The sequence below is a fragment of the Vigna umbellata genome, chromosome 2 (genome assembly GCF_029865625.1).
Source record: "Vigna umbellata cultivar VRB3 chromosome 2, Vumbellata_1.0, whole genome shotgun sequence".
NCBI lineage: Eukaryota > Viridiplantae > Streptophyta > Magnoliopsida > Fabales > Fabaceae > Vigna > Vigna umbellata.
This window is the reverse complement of record NC_142166.1, coordinates 44,867,789-44,881,445: the sequence shown is the minus strand read 5'-3', so window position 1 is coordinate 44,881,445 and position 13,657 is coordinate 44,867,789. Positions and strand designations below refer to the sequence as shown.

The following is a 13,657-nucleotide window of genomic DNA, read 5'->3' as shown; positions in this document are numbered from 1 at the left end:
CGCGCGCGTGTGTGTGCGCGTGTGTGTGCGTGTGTGTGTGCGTGTGTGTGTGCGTGTGTGTGTGCGTGTGTGTCTGTGTGTGTGTGTCTGTGTGTGTGTGTCCGTGTGTCCGTGTGTGTGTCCGTGTGTGTGTCCGTGTGTGTGTGTCCGTGTGTGTCTGTGTGTCCGTGCGTGTCTGTGTGTCCGTGCGTGTCCGTGTGTGTGTGTGCGCGTGTGTGCGTGTGTGTGCGTGTGTGCGTGTGTGTGTGTGTGTTTGTGTGTCTGTGTGTGTGTGTGTGTCTGTGTGTGTCTGTATCTGTGTGTGTGTCTGTGTGTGTTTCTGTCTCTGTGTGTGTGTGTGTCTGTGTGTATGTGTTTATCTAAAATTTAGAATTACTATAAAAGTCCTCGTCCTTTGAGTAGAAAACGATAGAGATAAAATTATTTTATATGTTTTTCTAATTTTTTACGTTGTTCTAACTTTGAATGTAGTTCTGAATTCATTTTTAACTAAATTAGCCACCCCGTTGTCTAATAATTTGGTTTATTTAAATCAAATGTTGACCCCAAAAGCATATAATCTTGATAAAACAAATTAAGTGTTAGAGGATAAACATAATTAAAAATTCAATTTAAATTTATAATTAAGTATAATTTATCTGGAAGTTATAGTTTCACACCCGCCTTTCTTTTTGCATTTTACTGATTGCACCCCAATTGATTTAATTTAATTTTTGAATCTTTTCCTGCACCCCGCACATCATTACTCATGCACCTCACCTCCTTTTATACCATTTTTATCCTCTTTTTATTAAACCCCACATTTTATCCATAATCCCATGATTTTTTATTTTTTACATTTTAGGTGTTTATTTTACTTTCTCCAACATTTGTTTAACTTTATCATACCTCCATCCCTATTACTATTGGACATCTAACTTTTTCATACATACGCCAATGCTATAAAAAAATTATTAAAAAAATATAAAAATAAAAAATGAAAAATGTTTTTTTATTTTACTTTTTAGTATCTGTATGACTTCTCATGTCAGTTGATACCTTTTTCAAATGGAAAATGATACTTGAACAACCATTTTTGACAACATTTAGACACGCGCACACGTGTCTAAATTTGAGTGGTCTATTTTCATTTAATTTTTCCAACTGGACCACTCAAATTTAGACACGTGTGCGCGTGTCTAAATGTTGTCAAAAATGGTTGTTCAAGTGTCATTTTCCTTTTCAAATAATAAAAACATACCAAAAAGTATATAATTTTTTTTCAAAAAATTAAAACATATCAATACTCAAATGGTTTTTTAAAATAAGTAGGGACCAAACTAATACTTGTCGGGTCTAAAATTTCTAGAAAAAAAAATATTTTTTGTTACTTTTGTATAGTTTTTTCTTTTTACTTTTGGTGGCTTTTTATTTTGTTCACTATCGCAATTCTATTAAGTAAAACCGTAAAGTAAACTTATTACATATGCAAGTTTACGTAGTAATATATTTAAAATGAAGATTAAATATGTTTTTAGTTCCTAAACTATCACGTGATTTTGGGTTTAGTTTTTATTTGAAATTTTTGTTCCTTTTAGTTCTCTTAGTTTTGAAACTCTTATTTTTAGTCCTTAAAATTAAACGGCATTAAATTTTCTTTGATGTGACAAACGGCGAGCCACGTGTTATACCACCTTTCCTGACTACTTTTAATTGACGTGACAGTAAAGGTGTAGTGGTCGGTCGACCTGGTGGGTGGTCGGCCACTCGGCATCTACTCCAACGAACCGTTTGGCCTCACTTCCCTTTGTCTTACCATTTTGTTTCTCCTCTAGTGCACCGTTCTACCTCAGTCACTCTTCTGTCTTCCGCTTACCGCTCGGTCTTTTACTCACCTCTCGGTCTTACACCCACACACTTAATTGTTCGGTCCTGCACACAAACACACACTTAACCGTTCGGTACTACACACTTAATCGTTCGGTTCTGCTCAAAAACATACAATTAATCGTTCGGTCCTGCACACTCACACACTTAACCATTTGGTTCTTCCTATTCACACCACTAACTGTTCAGTCCTGCACACCAGACCGACCACCAGACCGAGTGGCCGAGCGACCACCAGGCTGACCACCAGACCTAGTGACCGTCTGAGTGGCTAACCGACCACCAGACCTTTACTGCCATGTCACATAGTAGTCAGGGAAGGTGGCATCAGACGTGGGTTTGTCGTTTGCCACATCACTCAAAAGTTAACGTCGTTCAATTTTAAGGATCAATTATAAGAGTTTCAAAACTAAGAGGACTACAATGAACAAACCTTTCGAATAGGGACTAAACCCAAAATCGCTTGATAGTTAAGGGACTAAAAACATATTTAACCGTTAAAATTATAATGATTTTAACAAGCTTTATTTTAATTCGTTCTCTAGGGCAGAGCAGAACATTTTGCCAACGACTAGATCCTTGAAAGCATTGTTAGTATATGGTATTTGTGTTTTAAGCCTTCTTCGTTTTTTATTAAATAGTGAGTTGTCCTTAAAAAATTCTCTAACACTCAAATTAGTATTGGTCAGAGATTTTGATTAAATCTGAACTGATGTAAAAAGTAAAGTTAAACTAAGATTAAAATAATATCTATAGACATACATTATTGACCATGAGTCTTCATCTAAATGAACTACAATTATAGATCTATTGGCTTAAAGATCCAATGATTAGCTTACTTGTGAGAAACTACACCTATTATTTGTTAAGTCTTCCAACGTGAGGATGTCTTCGACAGACACAAGAAGATATTGATAGGCGATATTCTGACTTAATAAGCAACGTTGTTAACAAAGAATAAATGTAGCCTTTAATGTGGGAAACATAGTACCCAATACATAGTAATCAATGTTTGACTAGGTAATTCATTCCTCATAAAGTATCCAATGTCGTCCTATTAACTATAGCTAGATACCCAGGTAAATAATATCATGTAATTGTCTTAAGTAACTCAACTAAAAGTTGTAATTAGTAGAATTGAATGATCTTTAACTACCTACACTAACACAAACATAGCTTTTAACGTATGTTATTTTAGATAGCGGGAGACGTAAGTTGACATATGTTATCTTTGAACAGAGGTCAATTCACGTCTGTTGCATTTATAGCAGACGTTAATTGATGTTTGGTGTAGACAGACACCGTTGTGAGGGTAAGGAGAAAAACGCGCACAATAACCATTCAAAAATTGTCGCCCCAATTGTCCTAGAATGCGCCCAAGAACTGAACCAAAAGCCAATGAAAACGAATTTTAATCGGTGTAAATGAAAGATAATGGTTCCAAAGGTAATATAATCAGTGCAAAATGATTTTAAATGGTGCAAAGTGGAAGAAAACTTACCTGGACGTTAATGGCGAACGAGAGAAAGCACAGGAAGAAGATGAACACAACTAGAGAGAAAACGCGTAACTAACGAACGCGAACGAAGAAAAAACTCAAACAAAAACGCGAAAGAAAGTGAGGTTCACATTCTGATTTTTGGGGTTTAATAAGGCAATTGACGTCGGCCCCCCTCTAGATCCAACGTCTAATTACTAAAAAAATCCATTTTTACGCTACTTTTGAGATATTTTCGCAACTTATTAACCTATGGGGAAGGGGATCCGACGTTTAATGTGTATTAGACGTCGGCCCCTTCTACGTTCGACGTCTAATGTCTGCAAAAGTGACCTTTCAATTCTGATTTTATAGCTTCAGAGGATTTGACGTCTGATCTGGGGGCACCGACGTTTATTTTCAGACCTTTTTGACTAGAGGGCCCAACGTCCAAAAAAGGATTTGACGTCTGATTTGGGGAGCTTGATGTTTATGTCGTAAAAAAATTGATATTGGCGCCTAAAATGAGATATTTTCGGACCTTTTTGATGCCTGATCTGGGGTCCCAATGTCTAAAGAAGGATTTGACGTCTGATTTGAGGAGCTCGACGTCTATGTCATATAAAAAATTGATATTGACACTTAAAATGAGATATTTTCGGACCTTTTTGACGTCTGATTTGGGGGCCTGACATCTAAAGAAGGATTTGACCTCTGATTTGGGGAGCTCGATGTCTATGTCATAAAAAAAATTGATATTGGCGCTTAAAATGAGATATTTTTGAACCTTTTTGACGTCTGATCTGGGGCCCGACGTCTAAAGAAGGTTTTGAGTCTGATCCTGGAAGAACCGACTTCTATAATAACGTTTTATTTACAAAAATGTCACCTCATTTTTTACGTTGAATTTTCGATAGTCTGTCTAACGCTAAAGGTCATTTCTGCACTAGTGTACAATACAACATTGAGTTTTAAAGGATTTAAGAGAGATTGGAAGACCAACAAGATTTACAAATAAAAAAATCATTTAAGAATGCCGCATACGTAAATAAAAAATTATTAAATTTAGAAATCAAATTTTGTTAATTTTCTACTTTAATGTTATACTTTCATATACTCTTTCTTAAATGATTTTTTTATTTGTTTATTGTTGTGATAGTTAACCATAGACATATGATTTGTATCCTATGATGTTACATTTGTTTTTCAAAAAAGAGAATTCTTATATTGTCAGGTGAAATACTTAAAATGTAGTGTTGTGATCTTAAATGCGGAATAAGAAAGGACTATTCTTGAATCTAGATGTTGGATCAGCTTGAGTATGATAAAATAATTATAAGGTTTAATGTCTCAATAGGTCCCTATTTTTGTTCAGAATTTGAAATAGGTCCCTTTATTTTTTGCCGTCTCAATTGGGTCCTTATTTTTGTTAATTTGATGCAAATAAATCCTTTCCGTTAATTTCATCAAACGGCGTTAATGAATGTGTGACGTGGCCTTACACGTGTCAATACTGTCCTCAGGCCACGTCACACATTCATTAACGCCGTTTGATGAAATTGACGGAAAGGATTTATTTGCATCAAATTAACAAAAATAAGGACCCAATTGAGACGGCAAAAAATAAAGGGACCTATTTCAAATTCTGAACAAAAATAGGGACCTATTGAGACATTAAACCTAATTATAATAAGTGTCAATACAACGTCTTTTAAAGCATATACTTCTTTCTAAATTAGCCACCAAATGTAGTAGTATTCTTGAAAGTGGAATTGCTTTTAGCATTATAGGTTGTTCTAATTTATAAGTTGTTTTAGTTTTGTGCATTGTTATAATTTTATACGTTATTCTAATTTTGTATGTTGTTTTAAATTTATTTTCGCCTAAATTAACCACCAATTGTAATAGTATCTCATAATTCGGTTTATTTAAATGCAATCTTGACCTCCATTAAAAATTAAGAGAATAAAAATGATTAAAAATATAAGTTAACATTATAAATAAGTATGATTTATCTATAATTTATATTTATAATATTTAAAGATAATGGTATTTTAAGCATATGTTAAATATAAGTTATACTTAAAGATAATACCAATTTTATCAATATTTATTTAATATTATAGATAATATTTGACTTTAGATTTAATAATAAAATGTTGTTAATTATTTTAAAGAACAGCTTGTTACACACTTTTAATATAAATATGCACAATATATTATTTGTTAAAAAAATTTATAATTTATAACGTACAGATTATTTTATTTTAAAAATATTTTTTACTAAAATTTTAAAGTCTGTATCAAGGTATATGGTCCATGTGATTGAATAGATTAATTTTATAATTACGTATGTACTTTGTTCTACATATGTTCAGTTATGCTTCAACAACTAATTGAGATATAGTAATTAATGTATTACATTACATATGTTTGATTATATCTTGGTTCCTTAAATTGAGATACAGTGATTACATATGTTCAATTACACCTCTGAATCGAGATATATTCAATTACACTTTAGTCACCTGGGTCAAGATGTAGTCAGCCTACGTATAGGTAAGCTCTGCTAGAGTTATTACGGCTTCTACCTTGAATACATTCTTAGGTTTTATAAAACTTGTACTAGATATCATTATGATCATACATCTCTGGTATGCCGAGACTTCAACATGAAAATATTATTAAAAAAAATACAAACAACTCATGAAAACCAAACCAAAATCCATGAACAAAAAGCAAATCAGCTATAAAGTTATACACAATCTAACTAGCTTATACATAGGAAAACAGAACCTATTATGATAAAAATCCGAACTTATAAAAGTTGCCATATTGGTATACCATTTGAACACATCTCTAGAGGAAATGCATAAACTCAAAAACTTGTATTCCCAATAATTTTCTTTCCGAAAAATATGAGATATTTTAAAATCAATACCACTACAAAATTTTACGCATTTCCTGCAACCATCTCTGATAAATCACGATACAACCTCTTTAAGAGAGAAAGGTTACAAATCAAATTTGAATCACATTCGAATCAGAATCTTCTAAATCTGACACTTCTAGCATATGCAATGGCATGGATAGCTCCCATAAGCTCGGAGAAAAAAACGCATTATAGGGGAATACAATTCCTACATGATCTCTTGGTTTCTTATTCTCCAACAAAAATGCATAAAATTGGATCCTCTTCTGTATTAGGTAATCTTAATTCTCTCTTACGTGATAATCTATTTGCATAATCAAATTGACGTAGACATGTTATCAACTTCTTTCTGTATAAACTTGTGCGTATGCATTACATACAGAACAACAGACCATGTAACAAACACTATAATTCATTGTGAAAACATGCAGTAAGCAGTTATTACGTTCTTTTACAACATCAAGAACCTACAAAACAAATACTCTGCCCATGGTATAGACTCGCTACCAATCTTATCAGCTACTATCATCATTTCTGTCTATCCCTCTAAGGCAGAATATTTTCCTCTACCAGTAAAATACCAAATAAGATCTAAAGTTCTATTTTCTTCTATCCTTACAAGGACCATAAGATTTACTACAATAGATAAAATATATAAAATTTAGAAAGCTCAAAGCACAGATTAAACAATAGTAGCTGTCATAATGACCCTTGTTAATGTTGCTTGAAATCCAACTCTCATGTCCTCCGCCTCCACTAACCCTGTCCACAACACTCAGAATGAAACTTGCTACCAAACTTGCAAGAGAAAATCCAAGGCCATTAAGACTGGAAGCAAGACTAGCCATAGATGAAGGTAGCTCATTGAGGAAAAACTCATTCTGTCCTATTACATTTGAGCACTCAGCCAATCCATTAAGGATTTGGCGAGGCAAAAGCCACAAAGCAGACATGTTCACCACAGCTTCTGGTTGATCTGAGTAGCCTTGCTCAATGGCAATTTTTCTTCTAATGCTCTCTACAATCACAAGGGATGCAATTGATAGGCAGCTAGTAAAAAGACCAACTCCTATCTTTTTCTTTGCTCCTAACTTTGCTGGGTACCCTCTTATCTTTGATACCACAGGGACTAAAATGCGGTCATAGATTATAACCCAGAGAACCAGAGCTACAATCATAAATGACACAAAGGAGCCTGCAGGAATTTCAAAATTTGGAGTGATGTGGCGGTTCATGGAAGATGCCTCTAGTACCAGAAAGGAACCTTGACTCATGTTCACACCCATCATGATTCCTGTTGACCATATTGGAACTACCTTGACTAGTGCCTTCAGCTCTTCCACTTGCTCCACTGTGCAAAGATTCCATGGATTCCTAGCTCTTCCCTCTGGTGTTAAATCTTGTGAGGGATTTCTAACTATGCATGCTTTGTTCAGAAACCTGCCAAACAAAGTCACTGCTTCATTAAGCCTTTTCTCTCGAAAGCATTTTACAAGACCATTCAAGTGAACTACAGATAGAACATATGAACCAAAGAAACAAAACATACCTTAAGCTTTCAGTTGGCATTAGGAGATCAGAACCCTTCTCTTGGTGGTATGTGCCATTCTCGGTCTCCTGGGATAACTGAAGAAATCTGTTTTTGTAAGAGGCAACAAGTACCTGTGCTATACTACTTAGCATGTTCCTTTTAACCTCCGCCATTACATAAAACCGAGAAGCTAAGAAAAATGATACTGTCGCTATTAACATTAGGATAACGGGAATTCCAAATCCCACTGCCCACCCCATGTAATCCTGAATATAGACAACAACAGTTAAACCTATCAGTGATGACATTGAAACAGCAGCATAGTACCAGCTGAAGTAGCTCTCTTGGATTCCCGCATCTTTGTCCCTCTTGGTCAACTGATCAACACCAAAGGCCAAGGAGGATGATCTTATGCCTCCAGCTCCAACAGACATTAGGGCAAATGAAGAATGCAATATCAAAAATTGAATTGTTGTAGGAGAGTTATTGCAGCTGTCGTTTAAAAATCCCTCACAAAGTGGCTTTGACATAGGAATCAAAGTTGTTAACCATAGAAGAACCATCCCCTGCACAGCCCCAACACAAACAAGGTTCAGAAAACAGTTCTAATTAACTGATTTTATGCATACTCTCACACAGTACACCATAGTGTTGGCCACTAATTATTATTTTAGTTCATCAACGCTGTTGCCGTACAAATTTAACACAAGAAAACAAAGCTATCGGTGACTGAAAGGAGACAAACATTATATCACAGGCAAGCATTTAAAAAAGCAGTCATTATGTTTTATCCTTTACAGTTGCAACTTGGCAGAAATCACATTTCTCAGCAATTTCTTGAAATGAAAAGTATCGTGACAAAGCTATAACCGAGCTTGCAATTAAATAAAACTTTGAACACAAGAGAAGAGAAAGAACATTACCAGTAGGCTTGCAACAGATCCAAAAGCGATCATGGAATATCGCCCCACATAGGAGTCTGCAAGGACAGCACCGATGAATGGGGTGAGATTTGAGACAGCAGACCATAGTAGGAGAAAATTGGTGGCTCCTGCAGTTTGCATGCCATACTGTCTTGTCAAGTACAATATCATGTTAGGCATTAGCCCAAGGCTAGCCAGTCTCTCAAAGGCCTCATTTGCTGCCACAAGAACAACATTTATTAGCACATATTCATTATCACACATCTGAAGAAAAAAGAATGGTAATTCATTCATTACCTATGATGAAAGGTAAGGTTCTGAAACCACCCTTGGCATTGGAACTCTTCTTGCTCAGAAGGGACTCTTCTATGGCATTTTCCATTTCTGAGATATGTTCCATTGCCAGAGACACAACAGAAAGGGATTGTGTGGAGGTGAATTGAAGAGTATGGCACAACCATATCTTATGTTACACCAAAATGGTGACGTGGGCCACTGAATATAGTAATAAATAAATAATGAATAGTTAAAAATAAATAAATAATGGCACATTTTCTAGTTCGGTTAATATAGTAATAAATAAATAATGAATAATTAAAAAAATAACATATATATTATGTTAAAATATATTTTCTTTATTTTAATAGTATCTCCAACACTACTGTATTTTTTTTGTTTTACTTTTTAATATGAATAACAAGATACAGTAATTGAAATGCACCACTACAAATCTCATAAATGATGTTGAGATAAAACTCAATTAAATTAAAATAAAACGTTATGATAAAGGCTTGGGTTGTAAGTGAGGCGAATGAGTGTAGGACTAAAGAATTTTGTCTTCAATGTTAAGCGCATTATTCATTATGAGTGGAAGTTCATTGAAAGACATAACATAACATGAATCTAATATCATAATTTGAGTAGATTATAAGTAATCATGAAAAGTGTGTTTCAAAGAGGGTAGTGTTACATTTTTTTTATGTTAATAGTAAATCCAATTATGGAAAAAAAAAAACCATTGTCCAACCTTTTTTTCTTGTGTGGACATTACGCATAATTGTGTTGTGAGACTGTTAGGTAGCTATATTCCTTTCTTCATCCCACAAAAAAGTAAGTGTTAGTTTCAATTACCCTTCTTTCTATTTGGCACACTGACCGATAGTTCAAAAACCAATAAAGCAATGACTCAGATAACTGCTTTCGATAAAATGATTCCTTAACGTATCTAAAACACACCCTTTGTTCAAAAAATTTGTAAAATCTGATTATTATAACACTTTTCAGATCCTGAAATCGGTTTAGGCAATACGCTACTCTATTTTTGATTTTGAAGTTTAGGTCGCTACTTTGCCAGAAAACAATGTTTCTGATTTGTAAATAAAATAATCATAAAACTTTATACAAATACTGCAATGTTGGAAAGTTAGAGTCTACATTCAACAAAATTGAACAACAGAGAAATTGTTAAAGTATACTTAAATGTAAAGTAGGGTTTCAAAAATTTATCCAAATAATCGAAAATCGAAAAAAAAAATAAGAGTCAAGATTGTTTTAGAATTTCTTTTTCTAAGAGCTGGATTTATTTGAATTTTAAAAATTAACTGAAACCGGTATTGTAAGATATCTTTGATATATTTAATTATTATAATTATTATTAATATAATAAAAATAATTTATATATTTCAACCTAAATCTTCTTACAATATTGTTTATGCTTTATATATTTCATTTGCAAGTTTTTAATTTTTATATGGTTAATTTTATTGACTTTTCTTAAACGTGATGTCCTCAACTCCGTTTTTTTGTGATGTAATGTACTTTTTTTAAATTGATATTAAATTTTGTTTTGTATATTTTAACTTTGAGTAATATTACATATTTAATTTTAGAATTTTATTAGTTTATTATTCAATATATTTATAAAATTCTGAGTAACATACTTTTCTATTGTTGTATTGTAATTTAAAAGACGAAAATAAAGAATAAATTTTTAATGAAAAATTAACCAAGAACGAAACCAAATTTCATTGCAAATACATGTAAAGTAAAATAAAAGTATTATAATAATTGGTTTAAATCTTTTAAGTAATCACATTTGTTATGCTTACTCGCACTTAACTAAATCCACAAGTCCTCTCATGTGCAATATATAAAAATAGGTGTATTTTAAAAATAGGTTTTTTAATAGTATCATAACGAATGTTAAGAGTGTGTTTGGGTTCAACCACAAAAAATTAAGAAGGCAATGGATGATTTTCTATGCATTAAATTAACGAACAAAAATCACACGTTTATTATTGATTTTTGTTTATGTATGGGTTAAAATCTCGTCGATTGAACATGTTATATTATAATAATCGATGTAACAAATCAAGAAAACATATCTGATTTTTATTATTATTATTATTACATTTTTATTCGTTATTTCTTATAAAATCGAGTAAAGGATGTTAATATTGTACTTGTAGTTAAAGTACTGTTTTTATTATATATTTGTTTAAAGAAATGTTAAATAATTGAATTGAAAAATATAAAAGAAACTTGAAAGATTAAGAATAATGTTTGGAAGTTTAACACCTATTATATAGGTAATATCAATGCTTATTTTATTTTATAAGTTAATTTTGTAAAATTGAGATAAATTTATAGTTAACTTTTTAATATGATATCATGGTTATTAGTTAATTTATTTTAATAAAATTTATTATTTATTATTTATTGAGTATTGTTTCATCTATTATGGAAGCTGTTATTAGATTATTAATTAACTTATATTTTATGTTTGAAATATATATTTCACGACATAAAAGGTGTATTAGAAACATATAATATCAATTTATAGTAGGTGCAAATCTTACAAATTAATTTTATTATCATTTATCTATCATATGTTCTTACGAATATATAACTAGGAGTCTTGTTTAATTCAGATCATGTAATTTTTCATATATAAGCTGTGATTTTGCATTAATTTATGTAACTAAGACCTTATAATAGGTATTTATATTGATGACTTAGTGAATAAAAATGTATGAGTTTTCTTTTTATTAAAGTAAAAAGTGTGCTGGAAGTATTATACTAAAGATAAAATTAATTTAAATTAAACTTAAAGTTGAATTTTTAAAAAGTAAAATAGTTTATAAGCAAGTTAAAATTAAAACTTTTGCAAAGGTTAAAATAAAAATCAAAGTAAATGCAAGAGGTAATAAATATTGATTAAAATTTGAAATGCAGAAAACTAAAAGATTAAATACAAATAAGAGTAAATGAAAAATAAATAAATAACAATAACTTAAAAATAAATTACCAATGGAAAAGAAGAAGATTGTATAGAGAAGCCAAAATTTAAGTGACTAGTTTTCCTAGTTTTATGTGCTATAGTGTTTTTCAGTAAAAAATGATCACACCTTGAATTCCTACATCAAAAGTTTATGTATAACAAATATGTTTCAGAATCAATCATTAAAATCTATGTTTAAAAACTCAAATTGTTCATAATTAGGCTCCACTTGTCACTTTTATCAGAATAATCTCCATTTCTTCACATCACAACTCCCTCTAAATATTTAAATTCTTCTTTACCTAATTAAAAGCAATTAAAGCTCAATAAATGTTTTGTCGGTGTCTAATTCATTGTTCAACTTGTTCATCTTTCCTATTTAAATCTTTATATATGTACTTTAATTGTTATCTCAATATATTCCCCTTCATCGTACTAAACTTCATCCATGTATACGTTTGATACAATTTCTTATCAATAATAAATGCCTCAAGATAATATGATTCTTAATCTTTAAAGAAAAAGTCACTTTGCCTTAAAATATAACAATTTATCGTTTCTTATGATGTTTCTTTTACTTTTGTTCATTCCATTATTACATTGATTTATTACTCAATATTTTTTTGCACAATAAAACTATATATGATTGCGATATCTAAAAGTACTTGAAAATCTCAACAAATTAACTTTTAATTCTTCAAAATGGATTCCTTTACCATTTGTAATTGTTATTTTTCCAAAAAAATAAATTATTAAATTTTTATGTGACGACAATTTATCCATAAAACTTGTCATGTAATTTTTCTTAATCTCTTTTCGTTTTAAAAACTCTTTTATTCTCTCTTTTTACGTTGGTCTTCATCTCAATTTTTATTGTCTTTCTTATTTTCTATATTTTATTTTCCTCTTTTCTAAATTTCATCTATTACAATACTCATGGACTCGTTCTTCTTCCATCAAGCAATTAATTAAACAAATATCTTCCTTTACAAGTGGCACTCTTTCTTCTTTTCCGAATTTTTAAACTTTTATGACACCAAATTTACCCCACTATGAGTCTAGAAAATGAATTGAAAAAAAAATGAAAATATAAGTTATCAATTTTCTATTTGTTTTAAAAGAAACTCGTTATGCATTCTTAGGCTTTATAAGATATTTCTCTCTAGAATCTTTCAAATAATTTTCTATTCTACTAAATAATCATATTTGATTCATAAATCATGAATTAAGATTAATTTTCTAAAGCATATAGAATCAGTCTAACCGACAAAAGTTTTAACGAAACTTCTCTTGATACGAGAAGATTTAAGTTTGTCTAGACCTTGTTAATTATATTACGTGCTTCTTAAAAAAAGTATTTACCTACAAATCCACGTGACTTTGACTTATTATAGTATACTAATATGTATTAAAAAAAAGTATATATTTACATGTAACTTATGTTAAGATGTACTGAATGTTTGATTTATATCTTTAAATAATATCAATCATAAACTATAAATAATATGTAAGTAAATAAATGTCTAACGATTTGTATTATCAAAATATAGTTATTTAATACTAACCTAACTCAATATTTTAATTGTTTTCTTCAAATTTCACTTGATTTGAAAGTGTGGATTTATAAAATGACCTATAAAGCTAATAA

General features: G+C 31.1%; 1 protein-coding gene across 1 annotated transcript; it reads right to left on the bottom strand.

Annotated features, from left to right (window-relative positions):
* Positions 1-6,671: 6,671 nt before the first annotated feature.
* Positions 6,672-9,213, bottom strand: LOC124836849 (Major facilitator superfamily protein). Its single transcript, XM_088107024.1, has 4 exons — positions 9,027-9,213; positions 8,730-8,947; positions 7,825-8,372; positions 6,672-7,715 (listed from the first exon to the last, which is right to left on the bottom strand). The coding sequence occupies exons 1-4, from the start codon at positions 9,127-9,129 to the stop codon at positions 6,875-6,877; spliced, it is 1,710 nt and encodes a 569-aa protein (XP_087963150.1). The 5' UTR covers positions 9,130-9,213; the 3' UTR covers positions 6,672-6,874.
* Positions 9,214-13,657: the final 4,444 nt, after the last annotated feature.

What these genes read in the sequence shown, in the direction of transcription:
- LOC124836849 (XM_088107024.1), bottom strand. Translation starts at nt 9,129, where the DNA reads ATGGAACATATCTCAGAAATGGAAAATGCCATAGAAGAGTCCCTTCTG. An exon ending in AACCTTACCTTTCATCATAG is followed by an intron (nt 8,948 to 9,026) that starts GTAATGAATGAA and finishes TTCTTGTGGCAG; the next exon opens with CAAATGAGGCCTTTGAGAGA. An exon ending in GATCTGTTGCAAGCCTACTG is followed by an intron (nt 8,373 to 8,729) that starts GTAATGTTCTTT and finishes GGGGCTGTGCAG; the next exon opens with GGGATGGTTCTTCTATGGTT.